Source organism: Pseudorasbora parva, chromosome 2, assembly GCF_024679245.1.
Source record: "Pseudorasbora parva isolate DD20220531a chromosome 2, ASM2467924v1, whole genome shotgun sequence".
In the NCBI taxonomy this organism is placed as follows: domain Eukaryota; kingdom Metazoa; phylum Chordata; class Actinopteri; order Cypriniformes; family Gobionidae; genus Pseudorasbora; species Pseudorasbora parva.
In genome coordinates this window covers 2,537,097-2,558,123 of record NC_090173.1, presented here as the reverse complement: position 1 = coordinate 2,558,123, position 21,027 = coordinate 2,537,097, and the positions used below count along the sequence as shown (strand labels likewise).

The window sequence follows — 21,027 nt, the reverse complement described above, 5'->3', positions numbered from 1 at the left end:
AAACCCACTATTTGTCTGCTTACCTACTAAGTTTACAAAAAGCTTGTCTTCATGTTCTTAGGGCAAGGGGCAGGTTCGTTGGACCTACGGATGCTCACCAATGCACTCTACCCGGCCGTTTTACGACATCCAGTGTAAAGTCGCTCAGAGTGACTGCCGCTCTCGCCAAGGCATTACAGGGAGCCCCACAAAACTCCCTGTCAAATTTGGGGCCCCTAGCGCCTTTGTAAAAAACTCCTTATTTGACTTATTTGAATGGGCTTACCCTAGTGGTTTCATGTACACCACTTCGAAAGGGCCGATCTACTAGGGGGCACCATTTTTCTTATTGTCACGGGCCCCTGGAGTGGGCGGAAAAGTTTGTTGGCCCTACGACCTTGTTCAGGGGTCAAAAGGTCGAAAAAGCGACAGCACTTTTCATCTCGTCGCGGCCCAATGGAAAGGTCAAAAGCAGGGAAAAGCACATGTTTGTATTTTTCACTGAATATTTTTGCAGATTTTTTAAAAGGCCTTTAATATTTTGTTTATGAAGACCCCACAAACAAGCATTCGACGTCCCTAGGTCCTTACCCCCAATTTAAGGGTTTTATTCACTGAAACAGAGGAACGTTGCAGCTGCAATATATTTTGTGGCCTTCAAATAGTGGGCATGGACACTGCATTTTCTATGCAAATAAAGCACTGAAATGACTCGAAAATTAGTGTAACGTGTTTTAAAAAAATGCAAAGGAGACCACATAGGAGGATACTGATTGGTATAGTAGTTAACTGAGGTGATTTTTTTTTTTGTTATCAATTATCGACATTCAGTTTTTATGCAAACTATAAATTATTGTGACATGAAACAGACATGGATTGGTTAGACTGCGTGTGTAGAGTACAGTAGAGGTGTTTTTATATGAAATATTGACTATAATTATGAAAAATACACTTAATTAACATGTGTCCATGTGTCCACTGAATACATCAGAAGTGGGATGTTTTCTTTTTTCTTTTTACTAACACAAAAACATCCCATATCTGATGTATTCAGTGGGCCCTTGATACTGGTTTTATGGACATTCAGTTTTTATGCAAAAAATACACTATTGTGACATGAAACAGACATGGATTGGTTCCACTGAGTGTGTAAAGTACAGTATAGGTGATTTTATCAACAATATTGATGATATTTATGAAATATACACTTTATTAGCATGTGTCCACAGGGCCTTTACAATGTGTCCACTGAATACATCAGAAGTGGAATGTTTTCTTTAGCTGGGGCCTAGGGGTCAGTCCAGCACTTTAGTGGGTAAGCGGACAAATAGGGGGTACGTGGGACCGGGGGCGGGACCTGTGGGTAGGGTGGTGGTCAGCAGAGGGGTTAAGGAGTCATTTGGACACTCTAATGTTTAAGTGGACAAATAGTGGTTTTGTGGGGCGGGGCCTGGGGGTGAGGCAGTGGTCAGCTGGGGTCTAGGGGTCATTCCGTCACTTTAGTGGGTAAGTGGACAAATAACGGGTTTGTGGGATGAGAAAGTGTCCACCCCGCCATGTAAATGAATGTCACCGTCGTAATCCTGGAGTGGGACTGCGTAGCGCCACCCTGTGGAGAAAGGACGAACTGCTTTTTGTGGCCCCAAATTTCTGTGGGCTCCCGTTGAGCCCCTGCAGAAGTCAGGCCCACCAAAATCGGTCAGGGTCGTGATGGTATTCAGGAAAACACTCTTGGTTGAGTGATGTTGTTAAATTGTATCATATGTTATAAATATAAAAACTTAATATTTTGAATGTTTAGCGCAGTTTCTCAGTGTGAGCGGTGCTCATGTGTTGTGATTTCTCTTCGAGAGGCTGTGCGAGCGTCATCAGCGTGACCTTGTTATCATCATGTTCATTATATAAGACGACCCCCCCCATTTTTCAGCCTATTTTTAGGACGCAAACCTCGTCTTATATTTGAGTATATATGGTATGTAATTGATGACTCACCCTAATGTCGTTCCACACCCGTAAGATCTCTGTTCATCTTCGGAACACAGTTTAAGATATTTTATATTTAGTCTGAGAGCTTTTTGTCTCTCCATTGAAAACGTATGTACAGTATACTGTCATTTTCCAGAAGGACCAGAAAGGGAATAAAAACAGCATCAAAGTAGTCCATATGTGACATCTGTGGGTTAGTTAGAATCTCTTGAAGCATTGAAAATACATTTTGGTCCCAAAATAACAAAAACTACGACTTTATTCAGCATTGTTTTCTCTCTGGGTTGGTTTTCAATCCGCGTTCGCGAGAGTGCAGTTTGTAGACGGGATGATACTTCTCCCATCTATCTTCACTTCAATTTTGCTAAACATTCTTTGTCTGACATGAAGTTCCTGGGCATCGAGAGGATTTTACCTCATAGAAGAGGCGGAGATGGAGACAAGAAATTGTTGCAAACGGAGGGATTTTGGATTTTTGAACTTAAATCTTTATTTCCTGATGACATGAATGAAGAATTTGAACTTTCTTGTTTCTTGTAATTTGCTGTAACATTTATTGTTGTTTTCAGTGCTTTGAATTTTTTTTAATGTAGTTTGTGTTATGTTCATTACTTTTCAGACTCACTTGCTGTGACACTTGTTAATTGATTGGTATTGGTGCTAATTGATTATTGTGATAATTGGATTGAGCTGAGTGCTCTGAATTGCTTGTCTTTCTAGAAAGAGATTGTCGGTTGCATTTTGAGCACTGAGGATAGCAATCTGCGGAGACGTCTGCTCGTGCTCGTCTGTTTTTAACTCACCTGCACTTTATTGCACCATGCAATTGATAAAATACATTTTGTATTTTCCTAGACTTATTTGGATGCAGTATGTGGTCAGTTGGACTGTTTTGGATGAATTTTCTCTGTTTTGCTCAAGTTTATCTTTTTTGGTTCTACGCACCTGATGGAAAAGAGAACTTTTTCAACTGAGATCGCAACAACTTTTTGACCTAGAAATTCTGTGTTGAAAGATCTCTCTGCTCCGTTAAACAGCACTTGGGAATTATTTGAAAAATAATGAAACCTTTCATAGGAGGCTAATCATTTTGTCTTTCGCTGTATGTCCTTTCACATAAATTAACATTTTGATACTAAAAATTAAATTAATTATTTATCTCATTTCAGATGTGATGGAAGAAAGCGAGGAGAGTGAAGGACTGAGTGAAGTGGAGGAGGAACATCATGTCAAACCTGGAGAAAAACCTTTGAGTCGCTCAAAGACTAAAAAGACATTTATAAAGAAAACAAAAGGCAAGAAATCTACAACCTGCACTCAGTGTGGAAAGAGTTTCACAACCAAACAACATCTTGATGTCCATATGAGAGTTCATACTGGAGAAAAGCCGTGCGAATGTGATCAGTGTGGAAAGAGTTTCACACAATTATCAGGCCTTAAAGGACACATGAGGATCCACACTGGAGAGAAGCCGTTCTCATGTGATCAGTGTGGAAAGAGTTTCACACAATCATCAGCCCTTAAAGGACACATGAGCATCCACACTGGAGAGAAGCCATACTCATGTGATCAATGTGGGAAGAGTTTCACACGATCAACACACCTTAAAGTACACATGGGGATCCACACAGGAGTGAAACCACACATATGTGACCACTGTGGAAAGAGTTTCATACAATCATCAGCTCTTAAAGCACACATGAAAGTCCACACTGGAGAGAAGCCGTACCCATGTGATCAGTGCGGGAAGAGTTTCACACACAAACAAAATCTTAAGAAACACATGAGCATCCACACTGGAGAGAGGCCGTTCTCATGTGATCAGTGCGGGAAGAGTTACACTGATTCGGCAACCCTTAAGAAACACATGATGATCCACACCGGAGAGAAGCCGTTCAAGTGTGATCAGTGTGAAAAAACATTTATTGTGTCATCAAACCTGAAGAAACACCTGACAGTTCATACGAAGGAGAAGCCACATCCATGCTCTGTGTGTGGAAAGAGTTTTTCACTGCTGCAAAATTTACACACACATCAGAAAATACACACTGGTGTGAGAGAGTACATGTGCTTTGAGTGTGAGAAGACTTTTACTACAGCAGGCAGTTTAAAACTGCACCAGAAAATCCACACTGGAGAGAAACCTTACAAGTGTTCACACTGTGACAAGAGATTCAGTCGGTCAGGAAACCTGAAATCACATGAGAGGATTCACAGCAGAGAAAAACCTTACAAGTGTTCACACTGTGACAAGAGATTCAGTCTGTCAGGACATCTGAAAAGACATGAGATGATTCACACTGGAGAGAAACCTTACAAGTGTTCAGACTGTAGCAAGAGATTCAATCAGTCATCAGATCTGAAAAGACACGAAAGGATCCACAGCAGAGAGAAGCCGCGTGTGATCCGAGGCATTTCCTCCAAGGAGGCAAGAGAGAACATTTTATGAAATGTTTATTAAGTGTAACTTACAGTCATAAAGTCATAAAGTATCTTATCCAACTCCTTAAAGGTCCCGTTCTTTGTGTGTTTACAAACCTTTGATTATGTTTACAGTGTGCAATATAACATGAGTTCATGTTTCGCATGTAAAAAAACAGTATTTTTCACACAATTTACATATCTGTACAGCGCTGTTTCCTCTGTCCTAAAAACGGCCTGATGATTTCCTTGTTCTATGAAGTCCCTCCTTCAGAAACACGTAACGAGTTCTGATTGGGCCAGCTCTTCCCGCGCTGTGATTGGACAGTAGCTTAGCGCACTTTGCCCGGAAAGGTCCCGCCTCTTACCATAACGGGGAGATGCAAGCGCTGAATGCGCGCTCTTCTCCACGCGGGAGAGCAATGAAACCACGCCCCCTATTTTGCGTGTTCTTGTGGGCGGAGCTTTCGTCAACAAACGGTTCTAGTGACGTCATCACAGCAGGAAGTGCAGCGGTGTAGTCCAAACCGGCCGCTCGCTGTAGGCTTTGAAAGCGAACTTCTGTTAAATAAAACAAATTAATACAAATAAAATACAATACAAATAAAATACAAAAAATACAAATAAAAAAGGAGAGAGGGCACCCTTGCCAAATGCCACAATGAATATCAAAGCTTTGTGAAGTACCACAAGCAAGTTTGGCAGAACTATTACATCCATTGTACAATGTTTAACTGCTTTCAAAAATACATTTCCAAAACCTAACAATTTGATAACTTTGAAAATAAAATCTAAATCAGTTATTCTGTCTAAACCTTGTTTCATTCTTCTAGCAAAAATAATTGCAACCAATTACTGTCATTATTGAGTAAACTAATTTTCTCCTACCACTGCTATAGAGGGTATGCATCGACGTCACTTTCCCGCCGGAAGTTCCCAGAAAACCCCTCTCTTATCTTTTATTTTCACAATGTCTGCAACTGTCCAATTTTGGTGAGCTCGTACAAATTGTCGTCTCTTTTTCCTATTTGTAGTGGAGATGAGTGGTACCCGGGTGGGTCTTCTGCTGTTGTAGCCCATCTGCCTCAAGGTTGTGCATGTTGTGGCTTCACAAATGCTTTGCTGCATACCTCGGTTGTATCATATAAACCATCACATAAACCATTGTAACGAGTGGTTATTTCAGTCAAAGTTGCTCTTCTATCAGCTTGAATCAGTCGCCCATTCTCCTCTGACCTCGAGCATCAACAAGGCATTTTCTCCCACAGGACTGCTGCATACTGGATGCTCTTCCCTTTTCACACCATTCTTTGTAAACCCTAGAAATGGTTGTGTGTAGGGATGTCAATTTTCTGAAATTCCCATGATCGATCGTCGTTTAAATTAATGATCAATTAATCGTTAACCGTAATATTGAAATATGCGTCTACAGCAGTGGCTTATAGCCGACAGCATGACAGGATGTGCAATGCTGCTCAAAACGCCATGTTCTTCACCAAATGAATGAGAAGGATTTTTTTTATCTAAACAAAGGGCTATGGGATTGTAAAAATCGATGTTATTTATAATTTAATTAAATGACTTATTTAATAACCCTGTAGGCCTAATACAACACCAATGCCACTCAGATCTGTTATTCAGAATGTGTGGACGCTCTTCCAAGAACAATGTGCTGAAACGTCACCTAAACCCAATTCATTCAAAACGATTTTTAAAATATTGTTTTCATTAATGTTATGTAATGTGAAAGTCCCAATCAAAGATTTTATTAGTAGTGCGTTGCTGTTTGAAATGCGTGAGCTAGCTGATGCGCTGAATCAACACTGGTTACACTGAAGCTCTTTGCTAGCGCGTTATTTAACTCAACAAAAAGCTTCCTGTATGAGATTAATCAGAATTATATAAAGTTAACAAAACATTATAAGTTATATATCTTCACAAAATGATGCGAATGCACAAGTGAACTTGAGTTGCTGATTCATATTCAGAATGGGAGACGCGTGGTGTTCACGCGCTTTAGGAACAACGCTCTGAAGGAACAACAAATTCTGTAATATTACAATCTGATGCGAATGCACAAGTGAACTTGAACTAAGTTACATGCGCGAGTCAGAGTGCGTGACTCATGTTGTACACGCGCTCTTCCTGGATCAACGCAATGAAACACACGGCAAATAAACCCAAATACTTAACAATCACAATGTTTTATTAAAATAGTGTTCTCATTAATGTTGTGTAATATGACAGTCCCAATCATAGTCATTATTAGTTGTGCATTGCTGTTGGAGCTGAAGCTGATCACCGCCACGCTTTTACTACCGCTTGCCTCTAACATTAATTATTAACCAAATGCATGAGATAAATCATATTACAACACAATATTACAACTTACACCCCCTTTGACTCTGGATGGTAAGCACTGGATAACTGGTGATTTATACCAAGCCCTTTGAGAATCTGTTCAAACATTTTCGACGTAAAGTTTGTGCCATGGTCCGTCTGAATTATCTTTGGTAAGCCAAAAGTAGAACAGAATTTAATCAACTCTTTCACAACTGCTTTGGATTTCAAGTTGCGTAAAGGAATAGCTTCAGGGAAGCGCGTTGCAGAACACATGATAGTCACTAAATACTGGTGTCCTGCCTTAGTCTTAGGCAATGGCCCAACACAGTCAATGACCAGTCTTTCAAATGGTTCACTCATGACAGGAATGGGATTAAGCGGAGCAACGGGAATTCTCTGGTTCGGTTTTCCTGCAAGTTGGCAAGTGTTGCAAGCTTTGCAAAACGCAGACACAGTAGACTTTATACCAGGCCAGTAGAAGTATCTGGAAACCCTATAGAAGGTTTTTGTCACTCCCAAATGACCAGACATTATATGTTTGTAAGCCAGTTTTAACACAGGCGTGTGATAACTTACAGGCAAGACTATCTGCTGTACCTCCTGACAAGTCGCATCATCAGCATCAGGTTTCCATCTCCGTCTCAGCAGTCCGTCATCCCAGAAATAAGTCACTCCCGAATTATACATTTTCCCAAGATCTGCAGCTTTAACACAACTAGTTAGTGTCGGGTCTTCTCTTTGCGCACTTACTAAATGCTTTCGGCTCCCAACTAAGGAGTGTTTTGACTCCAAAGTAGGATCAGGTTTTAGCTCAGGCTCTACAAACAATGTACACTCCAATGGAGTAGAGTCAGGAAGGAGGAACGAATCAGCAAGATCAATCATCTCCTTGAAGTTCTGTGCTTGAGCACAGGTCACTGCACATGCAGGGAATGCTAAAGGATATAAAATAGAAAGATCAGACTGTTCTTTTTGCATTTGGGTATGTGTCACAATCGGAGTAGGAAAAACTTTGCCACCTGCTAAATCGTTTCCTATTATTAAGTCTACACCTTCCACAGGTAACTGTTTACGCACACCCAGCTTAACAGTTCCACTGACAAGATTTGACTTCAAATGAACTGTATGCAAAGGCACATTAACACAATGCATCTCAATACCTCGGACCAATACATCAAAACCAGTGTAGGTTTGAGCAGAAAACGGTAAGCTATGTTCAAGAACAAAGGATTGAGCAGATCCCATGTCTCGAAGCATAACAACTGGCTTGAACTCAGCGTCAGGAAAAATTGAAACCAGAAACAAACAACAGACTTAAATAACCAAATCATCAGGAGAGGGCAAGGCCAAAATAACAAACAAAACAATCTCTTACTAAAGGGTATTAAGTAAACTAGAGTCCCTATCAAAAGAAAGTACAATACTCTTACCTCTCTCCCTAACTAAAAATAAACAGGAGAAAACTTAGGAGTGGGTAGACCCAAATTAATTGGCGCCCACCTCCCTACACGGTTATACAACTTCTGATCTCACACCAAGTCGAAGCGGCCATATCTTTGTGTTCACTCCACAGTGTCACAATACACACATCACAAGTCACAATTTGCTAAATAGCAACTAAAGCCACTTTGCGTCTGGGTTAGTGGAAAAGGGACTCCTCCTGAGCTTTGGCTCTCTGCTGCTTATATCCACCAGGCTCCAGCTAATTAGATGCGGGTCGTTTGGAGTGCTGCATGACACAGAGATAGAGAGAGAGAACAATAGGGAGGGGAGAAATCATCATCACACCATTCAACACATAATTACGTCACAGGTCGTAACAGCACAAAATAAAAGGCTGCGAATGCACATGCAAACTTGCAGTAATGATGAAGGTGTAACTCCAGCTGTAAAATGGTCCCAAATAGAACTCGGGCACGCTCGCTTCATTTTTTTCTCCCGTTTCGCATTTGAGCCGCACGCACGCGCATGACCCTGCTTAATCGATGATCGATAAGTCTTATCGATCAAATGTCTTATCGACAATTAATCGATCATCGATTAATCGTTGACATCCCTAGTTATAACCCATATTATATAGTTCGGCCATATTGTTTTATTGATGAAAGTCTTTTCGGCAGAAAACCGAAAATGCGCTTTTGGGCCTATTACGGCCGAAAATATTCAAACAGAACTCGGGCACGCTCGCATCATTTTTCCTCCCGTTTCGCGGTTGAGCCGCACGCATATATGCAACATGTTACATGCATGTGTGTTTGGGACAGAGGGGAACACGGTCGCATTTGCAGCAGATATATGCTGCAAATCTTAAATCAAAGCACGAGAATGACAGTGTCAGAGGAGAACACCGGAAAAGGTGACAGAATGGATGATATTCGTCTGTTTTTGCAATGTACGAGCCGCGGTTAAGCTGCACAAGACAAACAGTGGCAGTGCGAATGTACAACGGGTGCGCGCTGCTCCCGCTCTCCCTACACACTTCTGCCCTGCCAACGCACTGCTTTTGACAAAAGCTTGAGCTGACACTAGAGTAGCTTGTGTTTGGACACAGATATACATTTATAGATATTTATAGATATACATTTATAGATCACCACAGGTAAAACCACACTGCAAAAAATGCTTTTCTTACTTGGTATTTTTGTCATTTTTCCTGGTCAAATATCTAAAAATTCTTAAATCAAGATGCCTTTTCCAAGAAAAATTACATGCAATATTTTTTTTAAAGATAAGATATGGTGGGGGGTCTCAACGTAAGCCATATGGGGTTATTTACCATGTGTGGAAAACTACAGAAGAAGCAGAATGCTGACATTAAAGTTAGAAAGGGTACAAGGGACTGTGAGTTTAGTCTGCAGAAAGTTTTTCTATAAAGCACTGTGAATTTAGCCTGACAAAAGGTGTTTGGTCTGGAAACTCACCATTGACAGGGCTCAATCCGAGGGGCGGATAAACGGTTGTCTTTCAAACTCCCTCTGCACGCGATAGGATAGCGCTACAACCAACCAGAGCAAAGAAGGTGAAACAGAGCTTGTTGATAGATTAAACATTCGCCGTATACGGTCGGCTAAACTCCGAACACATCTTCCCTTCTTAAGAATGACTTCAGTGCCGTTCTTTGTTCTTTTCTCAGAGAAAAGCTTAAGTCCAAGTCTTCCAGAATTGCAGTCAATGCTGATTCGAAAGACCGCCGCCGTTTGCCAGTTTCTGTGTTTACTAGAAGCACGCAACTCGGCCGTCGTCATTGTGGCCCCGCCCACGACTCTATGCACGATGTGATTGGCCCGTCCAGAGTGAGGGGAATACAGCTCAGAAGGGTATTGAGAGTTCCTAGACGACACTTGCAGGCAGATTAAAATTGCTGCCGTTAGGGTGCGTCTAGATTTCTAGGCTACTTTGAATTGCCATTGGTTATGAAATGTGCTATACAAATAAACTTGCCTTGCCTTGCTTACTGATGGCTGTATGACTGTTGGCTCTTCTTCTGCAAAAGAATAAACCATTTATTAAATTTACAAAAATTCAGTGATAATTGAAAATTATCAAGTATATAAAAACAAATTACAAAAAAAAGGACATACATTCTTAGTTGTGTGAGTAAATTACATATTTTTTTCATCAGTGAAGCTCCTCCCACAGCTGTTACATTATCAGTGAAGCTCCTCCCACACCATTCACATCATCAGTGAAGCTCCTCCCACATCAATCACATCATCAGTGAAGCTCCTCCCACACCATCCACATCATCAGTGAAGCCTCTTCCACATCAATCACATCATCAGTGAAGCTCCTCCCACACCACTCACATCATCAGTGAAGCCTCTCCCACATCAATCACATCATCAGTGAAGCTCCTCCCACACCACTCAAATCATCAGTGAAGCCTCTCCCACATCAATCACATCATCAGTGAAGCTCCTCCCACAGCAGTCACATCATCAGTGAAGCCTCTCCCACATCAATCACATCATCAGTGAAGCTCCTCCCACACATCAGTCACATCATCAGTGAAGCTCCTCCCACACATCAGACACATCATCAGAGAAGCTCCTCCCACAGCAGTCACATCATCAGTGAAGCCTCTCCCACATCAATCACATCAGTGAAGCTCCTCCCACACATCAGTCACATCATCAGAGAAGCTCCTCCCACACATCAGTCACATCATCAGTGAGGCTCCTCCCACATCAATCGCATTATCAGGAGTAGCTGAAATCAGTTTTTTAAAGAGGACGGTGAGAACACGAGTGATCCAGAACCTGCAGAATGAAACACACTGAAGATCCTGAAGAACAAAGAGGTTGGTGTTTATTCTTCATTCATTCATGATAAAGTTTCTCTTATAGAAGTTACTCATCGTTACAGAGATTATTCTTCTCACAGTAACTTTGGTAACAGGGTTGATGAATGCGGTCAACACTGAACAGTTTGTGTCAAAACTGAGACAATGGATTGAGATTATTTTCCTGTCCTCCCATCATGCTGTAGAAAGGGTCCAGATGATGTCACTTCCTGTCTGTCACAGTTTTAAGAAGTGTCCTTTTTTAAAGGAGGAAACTCATGTCAGAAGTCACAGGGTTGAGTGGAACATGTAGGACACAGATAATGCTAGTATTATGATGGCTGATTTAAAACGACAGTAGTTAAAGCCACGGTCACTCGACGTTTAGCATGTTTTGCTCTCAGCAGTTTCTCTGGACACTGCAACGGTCAGGATATGACATCACAGTCTGTGCAATTGTGTTATTTTATAAAACATAAATTGAACATTACAAATGCTAATTAGATAATAGGTTTGTCAAGACCAAAGCCTAGCAGAAAGGTTGAAGTAGTTTTAAGGTTTGTTGTTGTTGTATTTTTATACCGCTGTAACATCCTAAACATTCCCATAACCTTTAATAATCATGAACAGCTTCTTACCTGAAGGTTAAAGATGGCAGGAGCAGGTGATGCTTTAGGTGTGGTGTCCTTAAACCAGCTCAATCTCGAGGTCATGTGCACTGGGCAGGAGAGACCAATATTAATATCTAAACTACAACAAAATAAAGATCTCTCCAATCTAATCGAATCACAACAGAATTTTCTCGAATCGCCAAAGGATGGCTTCGGTTTACTCAAAAAAAGAAGTTTCAGAATAAAACAAGGATCAAAAATAACAAATATATATAAAATATATAACAAAATAATGTGTAAGTCTTCACCTGAACAGCGGCCCCGAAAAACATTGCGTTTTATACTTATCATATCCTGGGGCCGTAAGAGGCTATGACTGTCCTCACAATATAACAATTCCTCCTTATAAACTATTTGCCTTGGACTACACAGCAATCATAATATGTGTCCAAGGTTATTATAACTTTTGCAGCAAGCACGCATATATTTCTTTTATCTTGATTTGCAGGGAAGCTCTGAAACCACAACTCTTATCACAGCTGACAATCAGCTTGAACTTCCCCTTTTTAATGGTTTTACGATTAGAAATGTGCAAACAGTCATACTTATTGAAGCTAGATGAGAAAATAAGCAATTAAACTCGCATCTTAAAATATAAACTTTGTTGCAAGGTAATATAATTGTTGCAAATAACTAGTATAATAATATGTACAGTCATCGTGGCAAAAACACACACATTTAGTGTAGACTCCAGAAGAAGAATGGTTAATGCTCACAAAGGAGAAGAAGGATATACATGTTTATCCAAGCATGGCAGAGATTTCAAAAACTTTGGAAAGAAAACTAAAGGGAGAGATTTCTAAAGACCTGAGAATAACTGCCAAGACACTATAGCGAACGATTTAGCCAAGTTTGGGATTTATGTCTCAAGAAGACGGTCACTGCACAGGAATGGACGGCAAGGTTGCTGACCAAGAATAACTTCACTTCTGAAAAAGAGAAACCTCCAGGATAGACTGAAGATTGCCAAGGACAAACTGGAGAAACATTAGGCATACAGGAAGCATGTCCTTTGGTTAGATGAGACTGTTTGGAGAAAGAAGGGAGAGGCGCTCAACCCACAGGACACTGTTCATGGTGAAAGTATAATGATGTGGGGAAGTTTCGGTGGGAATCTCATCAGGGTCGAAGGAATCATGAAAAAGGAAGACTATGTTAGGGGTTAACATCTTATGACCCAAGACCAGTAGTGAAAAATAAAGACCAAGAGTCAGGATTGCAATCAATTAAAGAAAAATGTACTCTAAGGTGCCCTAGAATGAGTTAAAACAATATTTTAAATTGTTCTTCGATATCTACATATAGGGTACTTATTTAAGGGTTAAAATTGTCCAGATACGGTTTTACAGGTCCATTTAAAGACCCAGAAATTGTCCCTAGGATGTAATGCTCTGTTTTTGCCTTATTTGGAAGGGTCATAAATATTGTGTGGTGTTCGGCTCTGATTGGCTCTTTCACTGCGTGGCTCATTTCAATGACAGAAACACATCTACCGTATACTGTCAAACATGGAGAGATTATGCATCCAACCTTATGTTTGATCCTGTTTCTGACAAAGTTAAAGATTTTTAGGAACAACCAATTGTTTTAAGATTGGAAATGGACGCTTTTGAATGGTAAGTTTAGTCTTCAGTAAGACCTGCAAAACGTAACGTCAGTACTATAACTTCAGCCTACATGTGAACTAGCATATAACATTATCTTTACACGTTAACTTATATTGTCAGCAGTCACAACTTTGTTTTTAGCATTTTAAAAACATTTTAATCACTATAATGCGTCACTGCTTGATTTTACAACGATAGCTTCTTCACTTTGAATCACAAACTCTGAACAGCGAACTGGGTAATGTTAGAGCACAAATATGTTGTTTGTACAGCACTGCCTACAGTTTTTTTTTGTTTTTGTTTTTTTAAACAAATTGACAATGCCTTATCAAATTACTACCATTTCAACTTAAGTGGTGGAGATGACATTAGCTAGAAGGATCGAGTGAGCATCCTGCGTTGGCTCTAGACAACACAGGGGATATTATCGTTAATGTTGTCTCTCACTAAAAAACTTCCAGTTAAATCTGAAATTGTTGAGACAGTCAATAAGTGGATAAAATCACTTCTTACTGCTCGCGGGGATATAGTTTGAATTGCCGCCTCTCCAGTATCAGACGCTGAGTGAAGCCTGCTATTGTCCAGGTTAGAAAAATGTCCATGGTGAAATGGGCCGAGCACACAAACAACTTTTAACTAAATAGTTGCGGTATCCGGTTATAGATAAACATGCCTGTTGACAGTTTTGTTCAGTGGGAAGGCTATGAAAAATCCCCATGTCCCCTGCATAGCCTGGAACATACCATCTATTTCCATGATCTGCCATTTTCGCTATCCTCGCGTGACACGTGCTGCCGTATACAAATGTTGGGGGCGTACATATTAATGATCCCCAGTGATTGCGTCACAGTTGGCGTTCGCCTGAAAATCGCCTGTTTTTTCGTGGTGTTTTTTACAAACAAGATTTACATATGAAGGAGGAAATAATGGTGTTTGAGACTCACTGTATGTGATTTCCATGTTCACTTCTGGTGAAGCGCTATCTCCAAACAAACAAAGTGAGTCTTTGACTGAGGACCAGAGTCCATGCCAGGACAACAACAAATTTGGAGGAGCTTAAAAGAATTGCTAAGGAGGAATTGGCTGTGAATCAGGAGACATGCCTTAAAGTTAAGGCGACTAAAGGCTGTTATCAAGCAAAAGGGAAACACTATTGAGTATTAACATCTGAGGGCTAATAATTGTAGACTGTAGACTTTGTTATTCTTTATTATTTTGTTTCCATTTGTATTACAAAAACTCCAAGTTTCCTAAAGCCTAGTTCAGACTGCACGGTTTTCAAACTCGTCGGGTCACTGCTCTTTTCACACTGCATGACTATCTGGAGTATCATTCAGTCTCTGCTGTGTTCACACTGACCGATGGATCGGAGACAGAGGAGTTCACACTGCATGACTATCTGGAGTATCATTCAGTCTCTGCTGTGTTCACACTGACCGATGGATCGGAGACAGAGGAGTTCACACTGCATGACTATCTGGAGTATCATTCAGTCACTGCTGTGTTCACACTGACCGATGGATCAGAGACAGAGTTCACACTGCATGACTACCTGGAGTATCATTTAGTCTCTGCTGTGTTCACACTGACCGATGGATCAGAGACAGAGGAGTTCACACTGCACGACTATCTGGAGTATCATTCAGTCTCTGCTGTGTTCACACTGACCGATGGATCAGAGACAGAGGAGTTCACACTGCATGACTATCTGGAGTATCATTCAGTCTCTGCTGTGTTCACACTGACCGATGGATCGGGGACAGAGGAGTTCACACTGCATGACTATCTGGAGTATCATTCAGTCTCTGCTGTGTTCACACTGACCGATGGATCAGAGACAGAGGAGTTCACACTGCATGACTATCTGGAGTATCATTCAGTCTCTGCTGTGTTCTCACTGACCGATGGATCAGAGACAGAGGAGTTCACACTGCATGACTATCTGGAGTATCATTCAGTCACTGCTGTGTTCACACTGACCGATGGATCAGAGACAGAGGAGTTCACACTGCATGACTATCTGGAGTATCATTCAGTCACTAATGTGTTCACACTGACCGATGGATCGAAGACAGAGGAGTTCACACTGCATGACTATCTGGAGTATCATTCAGTCTCTGCTGTGTTCACACTGACCGATGGATCAGAGACAGAGGAGTTCACACTGCATGACTATCTGGAGTATCATTCAGTCTCTGCTGTGTTCACACTGACCGATGGATCAGAGACAGAGGAGTTCACACTGCATGACTATCTGGAGTATCATTCAGTCACTGCTGTATTCACACTGACCGATGGATCGGAGACAGAGGAGTTCACACTGCATGACTATCTGGAGTATCATTCAGTCTCTGCTGTGTTCACACTGACCGATGGATCGAAGACAGAGGAGTTCACACTGCATGACTATCTGGAGTATCATTCAGTCACTAATGTGTTCACACTGACCGATGGATCAGAGACAGAGGAGTTCACACTGCATGACTATCTGGAGTATCATTCAGTCTCTGCTGTGTTCACACTGACCGATGGATCAGAGACAGAGGAGTTCACACTGCATGACTATCTGGAGTATCATTCAGTCACTAATGTGTTCACACTGACCGATGGATCAGAGACAGAGGAGTTCACACTGCATGACTATCTGGAGTATCATTCAGTCTCTGCTGTGTTCACACTGACCGATGGATCAGAGACAGAGGAGTTCACACTGCATGACTATCTGGAGTATCATTCAGTCTCTGCTGTGTTCTCACTGACCGATGGATCAGAGACAGAGGAGTTCACACTGCATGACTATCTGGAGTATCATTCAGTCTCTGCTGTGTTCTCACTGACCGATGGATCGGAGACAGAGGAGTTCACACTGCATGACTATCTGGAGTATCATTCAGTCTCTGCTGTGTTCTCACTGACCGATGGATCAGAGACAGAGGAGTTCACACTGCATGACTATCTGGAGTATCATTCAGTCTCTGCTGTGTTCTCACTGACCGATGGATCAGAGACAGAGGAGTTCACACTGCATGACTATCTGGAGTATCATTCAGTCTCTGCTGTATTCACACTGACCGATGGATCAAAGACAGAGGAGTTCACACTGCATGACTATCTGGAGTATCATTCAGTCTCTGCTGTGTTCACACTGACCAATGGATTGGGGAAAGAGGAGTTCACACTGCATGACTATCTGGAGTATCATTCAGTCTCTGCTGTATTCACACTGACCGATGGATCAAAGACAGAGGAGTTCACACTGCATGACTATCTGGAGTATCATTCAGTCTCTGCTGTGTTCACACTGACTAATGGATTGGGGAAAGAGGAGTTCACACTGCATGACTATCTGGAGTATCATTCAGTCTCTGCTGTGTTCACACTGACCGATGGATCAGAGACAGAGGAGTTCACACTGCATGACTATCTGGAGTATCATTCAGTCTCTGCTGTGTTCACACTGACCGATGGATCGGGGACAGAGAGATTCACACTGCATGACTATCTGGAGTATCATTCAGTCACTGCTGTGTTCACACTGACCGATGGATCGGAGACAGAGGAGTTCACACTGCATGACTATCTGGAGTATCATTCAGTCTCTGCTGTGTTCACACTGACCGATGGATCAGAGACAGAGGAGTTCACACTGCATGACTATCTGGAGTATCATTCAGTCTCTGCTGTGTTCACACTGACCGATGGATCGGAGACAGTCGCAAACTACGCTTCCCAACATTCCCAACCAAACACACGTGTGATGTGACAAGTAAACAACGCGAGATCACACGTGCGTCAGACCGGAGTTCTCACACGAGACTTGGAATTATTGTTAAAAATGATAAACTGCACAAAGTTTGCTCCAAATTGTCTGTGTGCTGATATGTGGAGAAAAAGAAAAAAGATTGTGGCGGAGGAAATTGTTGGAGAGACAGAGGGAGCCAGGATTGTGTTCTGCAAAGAGAGTTTGAGGTAAATAAATAATCTGCTGCTGCTGCGGCTGGACGAGCAAATGTTTGGGCTTTGTTTCTGTTTGATAGAATTGTAAATATATTAAAATACTGATATGCTGTCTCTATAACTCCTCCCGGTCATTTGATCATTTGCCGATCATCGCGTGCACGATCATTTGACGATGATCTCGAGCATTTTTCGATTTCACAAAACCTGTCGACGAGTCAAGTTCGGGGCTAAAATCGGGCAGTGTGAACTAGGCTTAAATAAACTTTTATGTTTAGAAATGCTGTGCTGAATGAAATCTTTGCTCCGTTAAACAGCACTTGGGAATTATTTGAAAAATAATGAAACATTTCATGGGGGTTAATAATTTTGTCTTTCACTGTATGTCCTTTCACAGAAATTAGAATTTTGATGTACAGTTAAATGAAATATTTATCTTATTTCAGATGTGAGGAACTGAGTGAAGTGGAGGAGGAACATCATGTCAAACCTGGAGGAAAACCTTTGAGTCGCTCAAAGACTAAAAAGACATTTATAAAGAAAACAAGAGCCAAGAAATCTACAAACTGCACTCAGTGTGGAAAGTTTCACAACCAAACAACATCTTGATGTCCATATGAGAGTTCACACTGGAGAGAAGCCATTCGAATGTGATCAGAGTTTCACACAATCATCAGGCCTTAAAGGACACATGAGGATCAGAACTGGAGAAAAACCGTACACATGCAATCAATGTTGGAAGACTTTCACACAATCATCAAACCTTAAAGCACAAATGAGGATCCACACGGGAGAGAAGGTGTACTCATGTGATCAATGTGGGAAGAGATTCACACGATCATCAAACTTTGAAGCACACATGAGGATCCACACTGGAGATAAACCGTACTCATGTGATCAGTGTGGAAAGAGTTTCATACAATCATCAGCCCTTAAAGCACACATGAGGATCCACACTGGAGAGATGTTCTCGTGTGATCAGTGTGGAAAGAGGTTCACAACCAAACAACATCTTAATGTCCATATGAGAGTTCACACTGGAGAGAAGCCGTACTCATGTGATCAGTGTGGAAAGAGTCTCTCAGGGAAATATCATCTTGAGCTTCACATGAGAATTCACACTGGCGCATGCTCTGCTGCGACAACACAGTCTGTACCCACCCTCTCACGAGTCAAGTCACTTGTTGAGTCACTCGTCCGTATCTGTTCAGTTTTTCTTTGTTTGTCCTTCGTTTCGTCTGAGCTGTCTACGTCTAGTGTACTTCTAAAATTGCCACCATGGATAACATGATCTTCATCGGAGAAACATTGGGGATCATGGTGATCCTTTTCCTGATCACCTGTAACCTCAGGTGTGCAGCGTGTCACCCGGATGTGTATTGCAGCAACAAACTTATCTACTCTCGTCAAGATCTCCTCGCTCTTCGGAGCGCCGCTACATCTAGTCTAATACCATTGGACGTAATTCCAGCTGACATCTTGGGCAAGCTGAGGAAACGAGGGAAGCGAGGAGGGGTACGCGCCAGGTTATGGAGGCGTCCTTTCACCCCCCCCCCCCTTCCTTCGGTTGTGATGGCTAACGTACAATCTCTCCGTAATAAGATGGATATCCTTCATTGCAGATGTCGAAGGGAGAAAGCCTTTAGGGCGGCCTGTATCATTGCGTTGTCCGAGACATGGCTGAACAACTCTGTTTCAGACGAAGAAGTTAGTCTGGAAAACTTCACAATCATCAGAGCAGATCGAACTAGCGATTCCGGTATGGAGAGGGTTGGAGGGGTCTGTGTTTATATTAACAACCGCTGGTGTAATAACATCAAGATCCATGACAGGGTCTGCACACCTGACATTGAAATGCTGACGCTTTCGCTTCGTCCGTACTACCTCCCGCGGGAATTTCCCACGGTGGTTATTAGCTGTGTTTATATTCCGCCTGGTGTTAATACCGACACAGCATCTGAGCTAGTAGTCCAGAGCACTCACTCTATGCTGAGTAAATATCCTGATGCTCCAGTCTTTATTATGGGGGATTTTAATAGCTGTAGGTTGCACAGCATCCTTCCATCCTTTAAACAGTATGTGAATAACCCCACAAGGAAGGACAAGGTGTTAGACTTGTGCTATGGGAACATTGACAATGCTTACTCAGCTCACGTGCAGCCTCCATTAGGCTCTGCAGACCACAATATTGGTTTTCTGGTACCACAATATAAACAACTACTGAAGAGGGAAAAGCCAACCATCTACAGCATCACCCAGTGGTCAGAAGATGCAACTGCGCAGCTGCAGGGGTCATTAGCATGCACAGATTGGGATATGCATCGATACATTAGGCTACTCATCATTTACTAATGATTTGATCATCATTTGTTCATTATTAACAATTTATTGAGATAATGGTATATTGACATATCAGTGATTAATAATATATTAACTAGTAACTTAACCATTTACTAAGGATCTGTTTGATTATTTTATGAAATGCTATTTTTTTAAAGATAGGCCTAACTTATGACAGATTTGTAAATCGTTAGCATATTAATCATTTATGAATGTATAATTATGATTTGTAAATGATTAGTTTATCATTATCTAATAACTTGTAAATAATTTATAACTGAATCAACAAAATTTACAAAAAGTAACATTTATGAAATGCATTGTCATGTTTTGTAAATCATTAGTTCATCATTAACTAATCAATTGTAAATTACTTAAAACTGAATCTACAAAATATATGTAAAATAATTAACAAATCACTCATTAATAATAATCATGAACGCGTAGTCATGTTTCAAAAATCATTAGTTAATTATTTACTAATCACTTGTAAATGATTTGTAACGGAATTTACTAAACATTTATAAAATGTTAGCATATCATTTGATAATCATTTATGAATGTTTTGTAAATGATTAGTTCATCATTAACTAACCACTTATAAATGACTTACAACTGAACATTATTATAAAGTGTTACCAAAACCGGTAATACAGTAGATTTAAATCAGTGTATATCGTATATTGAAGATGTCAATTTCATACTTAAATGCTACTGTACATCTCTGAGCTGCCACTGTAAATCTTTATATATATATATATATATATATATATATATATATATATATATATATATATATATATATATATATATATATACATATATATATATATATATATATATATATATATATATATATATATATTATATTATATTATATTATACAAAACACCTGGAATGTGTACAAGAGATTTTTTAAGTAAAATTTTAAGCTTAAGTAAGGTTTTCAAGTCTTTTAGGTAAAATAAATAAAGAGTATTACAATAAAAAACGTTCTGTTCCTGTCGCCTAAGAATAGAAGAGCAAAAAAACAGACCAATCCGAAAACTGTGGTTAAAAACCGAGGTGTGTATTGAACCGTGGACTAACGGTATTGCTGCATCCCTAATTTTGTCACACAGAATAACATTTCTATTAATTTCTGACTGAATTATGCTGATCTGAAGAGCTGAATGACATTAAGAGCGTTCTGTTCTTCCTGCTGGACGCCACTTCTGATCTCAGAGCTCTCTCATTCGCTGAACTCATCCTTCATCTCATCTCTCTGTTGTAGACAATGCCAACGTGTGAACCAAGAACATGTCTCAGAACCGCTGGAACTGCTGCTGTCCGTATCGCTATCCATGTCAGCTGTGTGTGTGCATTGCTGGTTTTCAAATTAGCTCATTTTAATGTGCCTAATGACACTCCCCTATTTATGCAAACCACTCCCTCTTTCCAC

The 21,027-nt window shown here is 40.8% G+C and overlaps 1 protein-coding gene across 1 annotated transcript in view; it reads left to right on the top strand.

The window, feature by feature from the left end:
* The window catches only part of LOC137090194 (zinc finger protein 658B-like), a 30,314-nt gene extending 11,687 nt beyond the window's left edge, over positions 1 to 18,627 (top strand). Inside the window, exons 3-4 of the mRNA XM_067454008.1 lie at positions 3,135 to 4,322; positions 17,849 to 18,627. Coding sequence (XP_067310109.1) covers positions 3,135 to 4,322; positions 17,849 to 18,537 — 1,877 coding nt within the window. The 3' untranslated portion in view covers positions 18,538 to 18,627. The remainder of the gene's footprint in view (positions 1 to 3,134; positions 4,323 to 17,848) is intronic.
* Positions 18,628 to 21,027: the final 2,400 nt, after the last annotated feature.